Source organism: Oncorhynchus tshawytscha, linkage group LG21 (genome assembly GCF_018296145.1).
Source record: "Oncorhynchus tshawytscha isolate Ot180627B linkage group LG21, Otsh_v2.0, whole genome shotgun sequence".
Lineage (NCBI taxonomy): Eukaryota > Metazoa > Chordata > Actinopteri > Salmoniformes > Salmonidae > Oncorhynchus > Oncorhynchus tshawytscha.
This window is the reverse complement of record NC_056449.1, coordinates 43,003,908-43,018,260: the sequence shown is the minus strand read 5'-3', so window position 1 is coordinate 43,018,260 and position 14,353 is coordinate 43,003,908. Positions and strand designations below refer to the sequence as shown.

Here is a 14,353-nt window from a genome sequence, read left to right as displayed (position 1 = left end):
CTGTGTGTGTGTGTCTACATCGACAAGCTGTCCATCATCTACCTGTGTGTGTGTGTCTACATCGACAAGCTGTCCATCATCTACCTGTGTGTGTGTCTACATCGACAAGCTGTCCATCATCTACCTGTGTGTGTGTGTCTACATCGACAAGCTGTCCATCATCTACCTGTGTGTGTGTCTACATCGACAAGCTGTCCATCATCTACCTGTGTGTGTGTGTCTACATCGACAAGCTGTCCATCATCTACCTGTGTGTGTGTCTACATCGACAAGCTGTCCATCATCTACCTGTGTGTCTCTACATCGACAAGCTGTCCATCATCTACCTGTGTGTGTGTGTGTCTACATCGACAAGCTGTCCCATCATCTACCTGTCCATCATCTGTGTGTGTGTCTACATCGACAAGCTGTCCATCATCTACCTGTGTGTGTGTCTACATCGACAAGCTGCCCATCATCTACCTGTGTGTGTGTGTCTACATCGACAAGCTGTCCATCATCTACCTGTGTGTGTGTCTACATCGACAAGCTGTCCATCATCTACCTGTGTGTGTCTACATCGACAAGCTGTCCATCATCTACCTGTGTGTGTGTGTCTACATCGACAAGCTGTCCATCATCTACCTGTGTGTGTGTCTACATCGACAAGCTGTCCATCATCTACCTGTGTGTGTGTGTCTACATCGACAAGCTGTCCATCATCTACCTGTGTGTGTGTGTCTACATCGACAAGCTGTCCATCATCTACCTGTGTGTGTGTGTGTCTACATCGACAAGCTGTCCATCATCTACCTGTGTGTGTGTGTGTCTACATCGACAAGCTGTCCATCATCTACCTGTGTGTGTGTGTCTACATCGACAAGCTGTCCATCATCTACCTGTGTGTGTGTGTGTCTACATCGACAAGCTGTCCATCATCTACCTGTGTGTGTGTGTCTACATCGACAAGCTGTCCATCATCTACCTGTGTGTGTGTGTCTACATCGACAAGCTGTCCATCATCTACCTGTGTGTCTCTACATCGACAAGCTGTCCATCATCTACCTGTGTGTGTGTGTGTCTACATCGACAAGCTGTCCATCATCTACCTGTGTGTGTGTGTCTACATCGACAAGCTGTCCATCATCTACCTGTGTGTGTGTGTGTCTACATCGACAAGCTGTCCATCATCTACCTGTGTGTGTGTGTCTACATCGACAAGCTGTCCATCATCTACCTGTGTGTGTCTACATCGACAAGCTGTCCATCATCTACCTGTGTGTGTGTGTCTACATCGACAAGCTGTCCATCATCTACCTGTGTGTGTGTCTACATCGACAAGCTGTCCATCATCTACCTGTGTGTGTGTCTACATCGACAAGCTGTCCATCATCTACCTGTGTGTGTGTCTACATCGACAAGCTGTCCATCATCTACCCTGTGTGTGTGTCTACATCGACAAGCTGTCCATCATCTACCTGTGTGTGTGTCTACATCGACAAGCTGTCCATCATCTACCTGTGTGTGTGTCTACATCGACAAGCTGTCCATCATCTACCTGTGTGTGTGTGTCTACATCGACAAGCTGTCCATCATCTACCTGTGTGTGTGTCTACATCGACAAGCTGCCCATCATCTACCTGTGTGTGTGTGTCTACATCGACAAGCTGTCCATCATCTACCTGTGTGTGTGTCTACATCGACAAGCTGTCCATCATCTACCTGTGTGTGTGTGTCTACATCGACAAGCTGTCCATCATCTACCTGTGTGTGTGTCTACATCGACAAGCTGTCCATCATCTACCTGTGTGTGTGTCTACATCGACAAGCTGCCCATCATCTACCTGTGTGTGTGTGTCTACATCGACAAGCTGTCCATCATCTACCTGTGTGTGTGTCTACATCGACAAGCTGTCCATCATCTACCTGTGTGTGTCTACATCGACAAGCTGTCCATCATCTACCTGTGTGTGTGTGTGTCTACATCAACAAGCTGTCCATCATCTACCTGTGTGTGTGTCTACATCGACAAGCTGTCCATCATCTACCTGTGTGTGTGTCTACATCGACAAGCTGTCCATCATCTACCTGTGTGTGTGTCTCTACATCGACAAGCTGTCCATCATCTACCTGTGTGTGTGTGTGTCTACATCGACAAGCTGTCCATCATCTACCTGTGTGTGTGTCTACATCGACAAGCTGTCCATCATCTACCTGTGTGTGTGTCTACATCGACAAGCTGCCCATCATCTACCTGTGTGTGTGTGTCTACATCGACAAGCTGTCCATCATCTACCTGTGTGTGTGTCTACATCAAGCTGTCCATCATCTACCTACCTGTGTGTGTCTACATCGACAAGCTGTCCATCATCTACCTGTGTGTGTGTGTGTCTACATCGACAAGCTGTCCATCATCTACCTGTGTGTGTGTCTACATCGACAAGCTGTCCATCATCTACCTGTGTGTGTGTCTACATCGACAAGCTGTCCATCATCTACCTGTGTGTCTCTACATCGACAAGCTGTCCATCATCTACCTGTGTGTGTCTACATCGACAAGCTGTCCATCATCTACCTGTGTGTGTGTGTCTACATCGACAAGCTGTCCATCATCTACCTGTGTGTGTGTCTACATCGACAAGCTGTCCATCATCTACCTGTGTGTGTGTCTACATCGACAAGCTGTCCATCATCTACCTGTGTGTGTCTACATCGACAAGCTGTCCATCATCTACCTGTGTGTGTGTGTCTACATCGACAAGCTGTCCATCATCTACCTGTGTGTGTGTCTACATCGACAAGCTGTCCATCATCTACCTGTGTGTGTGTGTCTACATCGACAAGCTGTCCATCATCTACCTGTGTGTGTGTGTCTACATCGACAAGCTGTCCATCATCTACCTGTGTGTGTGTGTCTCTACATCGACAAGCTGTCCATCATCTACCTGTGTGTGTGTGTCTCTACATCGACAAGCTGTCCATCATCTACCTGTGTGTGTGTGTCTCTACATCGACAAGCTGTCCATCATCTACCTGTGTGTGTGTGTCTCTACATCGACAAGCTGTCCATCATCTACCTGTGTGTGTGTGTGTCTACATCGACAAGCTGTCCATCATCTACCTGTGTGTGTGTGTGTCTACATCGACAAGCTGTCCATCATCTACCTGTGTGTGTGTGTCTCTACATCGACAAGCTGTCCATCATCTACCTGTGTGTGTGTGTCTCTACATCGACAAGCTGTCCATCATCTACCTGTGTGTGTGTGTCTCTACATCGACAAGCTGTCCATCATCTACCTGTGTGTGTGTGTGTCTACATCGACAAGCTGTCCATCATCTACCTGTGTGTGTGTGTGTCTACATCGACAAGCTGTCCATCATCTACCTGTGTGTGTGTGTGTCTACATCGACAAGCTGTCCATCATCTACCTGTGTGTGTGTGTCTACATCGACAAGCTGTCCATCATCTACCTGTGTGTGTGTGTCTACATCGACAAGCTGTCCATCATCTACCTGTGTGTGTGTGTCTACATCGACAAGCTGTCCATCATCTACCTGTGTGTGTGTGTCTACATCGACAAGCTGTCCATCATCTACCTGTGTGTGTGTGTCTACATCGACAAGCTGTCCATCATCTACCTGTGTGTGTGTCTACATCGACAAGCTGTCCATCATCTACCTGTGTGTGTGTGTCTACATCGACAAGCTGTCCATCATCTACCTGTGTGTGTGTGTCTACATCGACAAGCTGTCCATCATCTACCTGTGTGTGTGTGTCTACATCGACAAGCTGTCCATCATCTACCTGTGTGTGTGTCTACATCGACAAGCTGTCCATCATCTACCTGTGTGTGTGTCTACATCGACAAGCTGTCCATCATCTACCTGTGTGTGTGTGTCTACATCGACAAGCTGTCCATCATCTACCTGTGTGTGTGTCTACATCGACAAGCTGTCCATCATCTACCTGTGTGTGTGTCTACATCGACAAGCTGTCCATCATCTACCTGTGTGTGTGTGTCTACATCGACAAGCTGTCCATCATCTACCTGTGTGTGTGTCTACATCGACAAGCTGTCCATCATCTACCTGTGTGTGTCTACATCGACAAGCTGCCCATCATCTACCTGTGTGTCTCTACATCAACAAGCTGTCCATCATCTACCTGTGTGTGTGTGTGTCTACATCGACAAGCTGTCCATCATCTACCTGTGTGTGTGTGTCTACATCGACAAGCTGTCCATCATCTACCTGTGTGTGTCTACATCGACAAGCTGTCCATCATCTACCTGTGTGTCTCTACATCGACAAGCTGTCCATCATCTACCTGTGTGTGTGTGTCTACATCGACAAGCTGTCCATCATCTACCTGTGTGTGTGTGTCTACATCGACAAGCTGTCCATCATCTACCTGTGTGTGTGTCTACATCGACAAGCTGTCCATCATCTACCTGTGTGTGTCTACATCGACAAGCTGTCCATCATCTACCTGTGTGTGTGTCTACATCGACAAGCTGTCCATCATCTACCTGTGTGTGTCTACATCGACAAGCTGTCCATCATCTACCTGTGTGTGTGTGTCTACATCGACAAGCTGTCCATCATCTACCTGTGTGTGTGTCTACATCGACAAGCTGTCCATCATCTACCTGTGTGTGTGTGTCATCGACAAGCTGCCCATCATCGACAAGCTGTCCATCATCTACCTGTGTGTCTCTACATCGACAAGCTGTCCATCATCTACCTGTGTGTGTCTACATCGACAAGCTGTCCATCATCTACCTGTGTGTGTGTCTACATCGACAAGCTGTCCATCATCTACCTGTGTGTGTGTCTACATCGACAAGCTGCCCATCATCTACCTGTGTGTGTGTGTCTACATCGACAAGCTGTCCATCATCTACCTGTGTGTGTGTCTACATCGACAAGCTGTCCATCATCTACCTGTGTGTGTGTGTCTACATCGACAAGCTGTCCATCATCTACCTGTGTGTGTGTCTACATCGACAAGCTGTCCATCATCTACCTGTGTGTGTGTCTACATCGACAAGCTGCCCATCATCTACCTGTGTGTGTGTGTCTACATCGACAAGCTGTCCATCATCTACCTGTGTGTGTGTCTACATCGACAAGCTGTCCATCATCTACCTGTGTGTGTCTACATCGACAAGCTGCCCATCATCTACCTGTGTGTGTGTGTGTCTACATCAACAAGCTGTCCATCATCTACCTGTGTGTGTGTCTACATCGACAAGCTGTCCATCATCTACCTGTGTGTGTGTCTACATCGACAAGCTGTCCATCATCTACCTGTGTGTGTGTGTCTCTACATCGACAAGCTGTCCATCATCTACCTGTGTGTCTCTACATCGACAAGCTGTCCATCATCTACCTGTGTGTGTGTGTCTACATCGACAAGCTGTCCATCATCTACCTGTGTGTGTGTGTGTCTACATCGACAAGCTGTCCATCATCTACCTGTGTGTGTGTGTCTCTACATCGACAAGCTGTCCATCATCTACCTGTGTGTGTGTGTCTCTACATCGACAAGCTGTCCATCATCTACCTGTGTGTGTGTGTGTCTACATCGACAAGCTGTCCATCATCTACCTGTGTGTGTGTGTGTCTACATCGACAAGCTGTCCATCATCTACCTGTGTGTGTGTGTCTACATCAACAAGCTGTCCATCATCTACCTGTGTGTGTGTGTGTCTACATCGACAAGCTGTCCATCATCTACCTGTGTGTGTGTGTCTCTACATCGACAAGCTGTCCATCATCTACCTGTGTGTGTGTGTCTCTACATCGACAAGCTGTCCATCATCTACCTGTGTGTGTGTGTCTCTACATCGACAAGCTGTCCATCATCTACCTGTGTGTGTGTGTCTCTACATCGACAAGCTGTCCATCATCTACCTGTGTGTGTGTGTGTGTCTACATCGACAAGCTGTCCATCATCTACCTGTGTGTGTGTGTGTCTACATCGACAAGCTGTCCATCATCTACCTGTGTGTGTGTGTCTCTACATCGACAAGCTGTCCATCATCTACCTGTGTGTGTGTGTCTCTACATCGACAAGCTGTCCATCATCTACCTGTGTGTGTGTGTCTCTACATCGACAAGCTGTCCATCATCTACCTGTGTGTGTGTCTACATCGACAAGCTGTCCATCATCTACCTGTGTGTGTGTGTCTACATCGACAAGCTGTCCATCATCTACCTGTGTGTGTGTGTCTACATCGACAAGCTGTCCATCATCTACCTGTGTGTCTCTACATCGACAAGCTGTCCATCATCTACCTGTGTGTGTGTGTCTACATCGACAAGCTGTCCATCATCTACCTGTGTGTGTGTGTCTACATCGACAAGCTGTCCATCATCTACCTGTGTGTGTGTGTCTACATCGACAAGCTGTCCATCATCTACCTGTGTGTGTGTGTCTACATCGACAAGCTGTCCATCATCTACCTGTGTGTGTGTGTCTACATCGACAAGCTGTCCATCATCTACCTGTGTGTGTGTGTCTACATCGACAAGCTGTCCATCATCTACCTGTGTGTGTGTCTACATCGACAAGCTGTCCATCATCTACCTGTGTGTGTGTCTACATCGACAAGCTGTCCATCATCTACCTGTGTGTGTGTGTCTACATCGACAAGCTGTCCATCATCTACCTGTGTGTGTGTCTACATCGACAAGCTGTCCATCATCTACCTGTGTGTGTGTGTCTACATCGACAAGCTGTCCATCATCTACCTGTGTGTGTGTCTACATCGACAAGCTGTCCATCATCTACCTGTGTGTGTGTCTACATCGACAAGCTGCCCATCATCTACCTGTGTGTGTGTGTCTACATCGACAAGCTGTCCATCATCTACCTGTGTGTGTCTACATCGACAAGCTGTCCATCATCTACCTGTGTGTGTGTGTCTACATCGACAAGCTGTCCATCATCTACCTGTGTGTGTCTACATCGACAAGCTGTCCATCATCTACCTGTGTGTGTGTCTACATCGACAAGCTGTCCATCATCTACCTGTGTGTGTGTGTCTACATCGACAAGCTGCCCATCATCTACCTGTGTGTGTCTACATCAACAAGCTGTCCATCATCTACCTGTGTGTGTGTGTGTCTACATCGACAAGCTGTCCATCATCTACCTGTGTGTGTGTGTCTACATCGACAAGCTGTCCATCATCTACCTGTGTGTGTCTACATCGACAAGCTGTCCATCATCTACCTGTGTGTGTCTACATCAACAAGCTGTCCATCATCTACCTGTGTGTGTGTGTGTCTACATCGACAAGCTGTCCATCATCTACCTGTGTGTGTGTGTCTACATCGACAAGCTGTCCATCATCTACCTGTGTGTGTGTCTACATCGACAAGCTGTCCATCATCTACCTGTGTGTGTCTACATCGACAAGCTGTCCATCATCTACCTGTGTGTGTGTGTCTACATCGACAAGCTGTCCATCATCTACCTGTGTGTGTCTACATCGACAAGCTGTCCATCATCTACCTGTGTGTGTGTGTCTACATCGACAAGCTGTCCATCATCTACCTGTGTGTGTGTCTACATCGACAAGCTGTCCATCATCTACCTGTGTGTGTGTCTACATCGACAAGCTGTCCATCATCTACCTGTGTGTGTCTACATCGACAAGCTGTCCATCATCTACCTGTGTGTGTGTGTCTACATCGACAAGCTGTCCATCATCTACCTGTGTGTGTGTGTCTACATCGACAAGCTGTCCATCATCTACCTGTGTGTGTGTCTACATCGACAAGCTGTCCATCATCTACCTGTGTGTGTGTCTACATCGACAAGCTGTCCATCATCTACCTGTGTGTGTGTGTCTACATCGACAAGCTGTCCATCATCTACCTGTGTGTGTGTCTACATCGACAAGCTGTCCATCATCTACCTGTGTGTGTGTCTACATCGACAAGCTGCCCATCATCTACCTGTGTGTGTGTGTCTACATCGACAAGCTGTCCATCATCTACCTGTGTGTGTGTCTACATCGACAAGCTGTCCATCATCTACCTGTGTGTGTGTGTCTACATCGACAAGCTGTCCATCATCTACCTGTGTGTGTGTCTACATCGACAAGCTGTCCATCATCTACCTGTGTGTGTGTCTACATCGACAAGCTGCCCATCATCTACCTGTGTGTGTGTGTCTACATCGACAAGCTGTCCATCATCTACCTGTGTGTGTGTCTACATCGACAAGCTGTCCATCATCTACCTGTGTGTGTCTACATCGACAAGCTGCCCATCATCTACCTGTGTGTGTGTGTGTCTACATCAACAAGCTGTCCATCATCTACCTGTGTGTGTGTCTACATCGACAAGCTGTCCATCATCTACCTGTGTGTGTGTCTACATCGACAAGCTGTCCATCATCTACCTGTGTGTGTGTGTCTCTACATCGACAAGCTGTCCATCATCTACCTGTGTGTGTCTCTACATCGACAAGCTGTCCATCATCTACCTGTGTGTGTGTCTCTACATCGACAAGCTGTCCATCATCTACCTGTGTGTGTGTGTCTCTACATCGACAAGCTGTCCATCATCTACCTGTGTGTGTGTGTCTACATCGACAAGCTGTCCATCATCTACCTGTGTGTGTGTGTCTCTACATCGACAAGCTGTCCATCATCTACCTGTGTGTGTGTGTCTCTACATCGACAAGCTGTCCATCATCTACCTGTGTGTGTGTGTGTCTACATCGACAAGCTGTCCATCATCTACCTGTGTGTGTGTGTCTCTACATCGACAAGCTGTCCATCATCTACCTGTGTGTGTGTGTGTCTACATCGACAAGCTGTCCATCATCTACCTGTGTGTGTGTGTCTACATCAACAAGCTGTCCATCATCTACCTGTGTGTGTGTGTGTCTACATCGACAAGCTGTCCATCATCTACCTGTGTGTGTGTGTCTCTACATCGACAAGCTGTCCATCATCTACCTGTGTGTGTGTGTCTCTACATCGACAAGCTGTCCATCATCTACCTGTGTGTGTGTGTCTCTACATCGACAAGCTGTCCATCATCTACCTGTGTGTGTGTGTCTCTACATCGACAAGCTGTCCATCATCTACCTGTGTGTGTGTGTGTCTACATCGACAAGCTGTCCATCATCTACCTGTGTGTGTGTGTGTCTACATCGACAAGCTGTCCATCATCTACCTGTGTGTGTGTGTCTCTACATCGACAAGCTGTCCATCATCTACCTGTGTGTGTGTGTCTCTACATCGACAAGCTGTCCATCATCTACCTGTGTGTGTGTGTCTCTACATCGACAAGCTGTCCATCATCTACCTGTGTGTGTGTGTGTCTACATCGACAAGCTGTCCATCATCTACCTGTGTGTGTGTGTGTCTACATCGACAAGCTGTCCATCATCTACCTGTGTGTGTGTGTGTCTACATCGACAAGCTGTCCATCATCTACCTGTGTGTGTGTGTCTCTACATCGACAAGCTGTCCATCATCTACCTGTGTGTGTGTGTCTACATCGACAAGCTGTCCATCATCTACCTGTGTGTGTGTGTCTACATCGACAAGCTGTCCATCATCTACCTGTGTGTGTGTGTCTACATCGACAAGCTGTCCATCATCTACCTGTGTGTGTGTGTCTACATCGACAAGCTGTCCATCATCTACCTGTGTGTGTGTGTCTACATCGACAAGCTGTCCATCATCTACCTGTGTGTCTCTACATCGACAAGCTGTCCATCATCTACCTGTGTGTGTGTGTGTCTACATCGACAAGCTGCCCATCATCTACCTGTGTGTGTCTACATCGACAAGCTGTCCATCATCTACCTGTGTGTGTGTGTCTACATCGACAAGCTGTCCATCATCTACCTGTGTGTGTGTGTCTACATCGACAAGCTGTCCATCATCTACCTGTGTGTGTGTCTACATCGACAAGCTGTCCATCATCTACCTGTGTGTGTGTCTACATCGACAAGCTGCCCATCATCTACCTGTGTGTGTGTGTCTACATCGACAAGCTGTCCATCATCTACCTGTGTGTGTGTCTACATCGACAAGCTGTCCATCATCTACCTGTGTGTGTGTGTCTACATCGACAAGCTGTCCATCATCTACCTGTGTGTCTCTACATCAACAAGCTGTCCATCATCTACCTGTGTGTGTGTGTGTCTACATCGACAAGCTGTCCATCATCTACCTGTGTGTGTGTGTGTCTACATCGACAAGCTGCCCATCATCTACCTGTGTGTGTGTGTCTACATCGACAAGCTGTCCATCATCTACCTGTGTGTGTGTCTACATCGACAAGCTGCCCATCATCTACCTGTGTGTGTGTGTCTACATCGACAAGCTGTCCATCATCTACCTGTGTGTGTGTCTACATCGACAAGCTGTCCATCATCTACCTGTGTGTGTCTACATCGACAAGCTGCCCATCATCTACCTGTGTGTGTGTGTGTCTACATCAACAAGCTGTCCATCATCTACCTGTGTGTGTGTCTACATCGACAAGCTGTCCATCATCTACCTGTGTGTGTGTGTCTACATCGACAAGCTGTCCATCATCTACCTGTGTGTGTGTGTCTACATCGACAAGCTGTCCATCATCTACCTGTGTGTGTGTCTACATCGACAAGCTGCCCATCATCTACCTGTGTGTGTGTGTCTACATCGACAAGCTGTCCATCATCTACCTGTGTGTGTGTCTACATCGACAAGCTGTCCATCATCTACCTGTGTGTCTCTACATCAACAAGCTGTCCATCATCTACCTGTGTGTGTGTCTACATCGACAAGCTGTCCATCATCTACCTGTGTGTGTGTGTCTACATCGACAAGCTGTCCATCATCTACCTGTGTGTGTGTGTCTACATCGACAAGCTGTCCATCATCTACCTGTGTGTGTGTGTCTACATCGACAAGCTGTCCATCATCTACCTGTGTGTCTCTACATCAACAAGCTGTCCATCATCTACCTGTGTGTGTGTGTGTCTACATCGACAAGCTGCCCATCATCTACCTGTGTGTGTGTGTCTACATCGACAAGCTGTCCATCATCTACCTGTGTGTGTGTCTACATCGACAAGCTGCCCATCATCTACCTGTGTGTGTGTGTCTACATCGACAAGCTGTCCATCATCTACCTGTGTGTGTGTCTACATCGACAAGCTGTCCATCATCTACCTGTGTGTGTGTCTACATCGACAAGCTGCCCATCATCTACCTGTGTGTGTGTGTGTCTACATCAACAAGCTGTCCATCATCTACCTGTGTGTGTGTCTACATCGACAAGCTGTCCATCATCTACCTGTGTGTGTGTGTCTACATCGACAAGCTGTCCATCATCTACCTGTGTGTGTGTGTCTACATCGACAAGCTGTCCATCATCTACCTGTGTGTGTGTGTGTGTCTACATCGACAAGCTGTCCATCATCTACCTGTGTGTCTCTACATCAACAAGCTGTCCATCATCTACCTGTGTGTGTGTGTGTCTACATCGACAAGCTGTCCATCATCTACCTGTGTGTGTGTGTGTGTCTACATCGACAAGCTGTCCATCATCTACCTGTGTGTGTGTGTGTCTACATCGACAAGCTGTCCATCATCTACCTGTGTGTGTGTGTCTACATCGACAAGCTGTCCATCATCTACCTGTGTGTCTCTACATCAACAAGCTGTCCATCATCTACCTGTGTGTGTGTGTGTCTACATCGACAAGCTGTCCATCATCTACCTGTGTGTGTCTACATCGACAAGCTGCCCATCATCTACCTGTGTGTGTGTCTACATCGACAAGCTGTCCATCATCTACCTGTGTGTCTCTACATCGACAAGCTGTCCATCATCTACCTGTGTGTGTCTACATCGACAAGCTGTCCATCATCTACCTGTGTGTGTGTCTACATCGACAAGCTGTCCATCATCTACCTGTGTGTGTGTCTACATCGACAAGCTGTCCATCATCTACCTGTGTGTGTGTGTCTACATCGACAAGCTGTCCATCATCTACCTGTGTGTGTGTCTACATCGACAAGCTGTCCATCATCTACCTGTGTGTGTGTGTCTACATCGACAAGCTGTCCATCATCTACCTGTGTGTGTGTCTACATCGACAAGCTGTCCATCATCTACCTGTGTGTGTGTCTACATCGACAAGCTGTCCATCATCTACCTGTGTGTGTGTGTCTACATCGACAAGCTGTCCATCATCTACCTGTGTGTGTGTCTACATCGACAAGCTGCCCATCTACCTGTGTGTGTGTGTCTACATCGACAAGCTGTCCATCATCTACCTGTGTGTGTGTCTACATCGACAAGCTGTCCATCATCTACCTGTGTGTGTGTCTACATCGACAAGCTGTCCATCATCTACCTGTGTGTGTCTACATCGACAAGCTGCCCATCATCTACCTGTGTGTGTGTGTGTCTACATCGACAAGCTGTCCATCATCTACCTGTGTGTGTGTCTACATCGACAAGCTGTCCATCATCTACCTGTGTGTGTGTCTACATCGACAAGCTGTCCATCATCTACCTGTGTGTGTGTCTCTACATCGACAAGCTGTCCATCATCTACCTGTGTGTGTGTGTCTACATCGACAAGCTGTCCATCATCTACCTGTGTGTGTGTCTACATCGACAAGCTGTCCATCATCTACCTGTGTGTGTGTCTACATCGACAAGCTGCCCATCATCTACCTGTGTGTGTGTGTCTACATCGACAAGCTGTCCATCATCTACCTGTGTGTGTGTCTACATCGACAAGCTGTCCATCATCTACCTGTGTGTGTCTACATCGACAAGCTGCCCATCATCTACCTGTGTGTGTGTGTGTCTACATCAACAAGCTGTCCATCATCTACCTGTGTGTGTGTCTACATCGACAAGCTGTCCATCATCTACCTGTGTGTGTGTCTACATCGACAAGCTGTCCATCATCTACCTGTGTGTCTCTACATCGACAAGCTGTCCATCATCTACCTGTGTGTGTCTACATCGACTAGCTGTCCATCATCTACCTGTGTGTGTGTCTACATCGACAAGCTGTCCATCATCTACCTGTGTGTGTGTCTACATCGACAAGCTGTCCATCATCTACCTGTGTGTGTGTCTACATCGACAAGCTGTCCATCATCTACCTGTGTGTGTCTACATCGACAAGCTGTCCATCATCTACCTGTGTGTGTCTACATCGACAAGCTGCCCATCATCTACCTGTGTGTGTGTCTACATCGACAAGCTGCCCATCATCTACCTGTGTGTGTCTACATCGACAAGCTGTCCATCATCTACCTGTGTGTGTGTCTACATCGACAAGCTGCCCATCATCTACCTGTGTGTGTCTACATCGACAAGCTGCCCATCATCTACCTGTGTGTGTGTCTACATCGACAAGCTGCCCATCATCTACCTGTGTGTGTCTACATCGACAAGCTGCCCATCATCTACCTGTGTGTGTGTCTACATCGACAAGCTGTCCATCATCTACCTGTGTGTGTGTGTCTACATCGACAAGCTGTCCATCATCTACCTGTGTGTGTGTGTCTACATCGACAAGCTGCCCATCATCTACCTGTGTGTGTGTGTCTACATCGACAAGCTGTCCATCATCTACCTGTGTGTGTGTCTACATCGACAAGCTGTCCATCATCTACCTGTGTGTGTGTGTCTACATCGACAAGCTGTCCATCATCTACCTGTGTGTGTGTGTGTCTACATCGACAAGCTGTCCATCATCTACCTGTGTGTGTGTGTCTACATCGACAAGCTGTCCATCATCTACCTGTGTGTGTGTGTCTACATCGACAAGCTGTCCATCATCTACCTGTGTGTGTGTCTACATCGACAAGCTGTCCATCATCTACCTGTGTGTGTGTCTACATCGACAAGCTGTCCATCATCTACCTGTGTGTGTGTGTCTACATCGACAAGCTGCCCATCATCTACCTGTGTGTGTGTGTCTACATCGACAAGCTGCCCATCATCTACCTGTGTGTGTGTGTCTACATCGACAAGCTGCCCATCATCTACCTGTGTGTGTGACAAGTTAATAATGGTTTGGTTATTCGTGTCTCTCTCAGTGTGCCTGTGTGAGAGTGCGTCTCTCTCCGTGTGTGTGTGTGTGTGTGTGTGTCTCACCAGTTTGAGTTGCAGCAGCAGCTTGTAGACATCAGACATGTCGGCCAGAACCAGCAGGTGAGTGACGGCAGAGAGGAGGGCCCTGGCTGCACGGACCATGTTACCCCTCTTTACCGAGGAACAGGGGTCCTCTGCAAACTCTCCTGATGCCTGCTTCATGGATTCACCTGAGGGACAAGGACAGGATATTACCGTTGAGACATGAGGGTTCGTCCTAAACGACACCC

The 14,353-nt window shown here is 47.9% G+C and overlaps 1 protein-coding gene across 1 annotated transcript in view; it reads right to left on the bottom strand.

Annotated features, from left to right (window-relative positions):
- The window catches only part of LOC112220604 (catenin alpha-1), a 97,020-nt gene that overhangs the window by 47,140 nt on the left and 35,527 nt on the right, over positions 1 to 14,353 (bottom strand). The window contains exon 4 of the mRNA XM_042303557.1: positions 14,127 to 14,293. Coding sequence (XP_042159491.1) covers positions 14,127 to 14,293 — 167 coding nt within the window. The remainder of the gene's footprint in view (positions 1 to 14,126; positions 14,294 to 14,353) is intronic.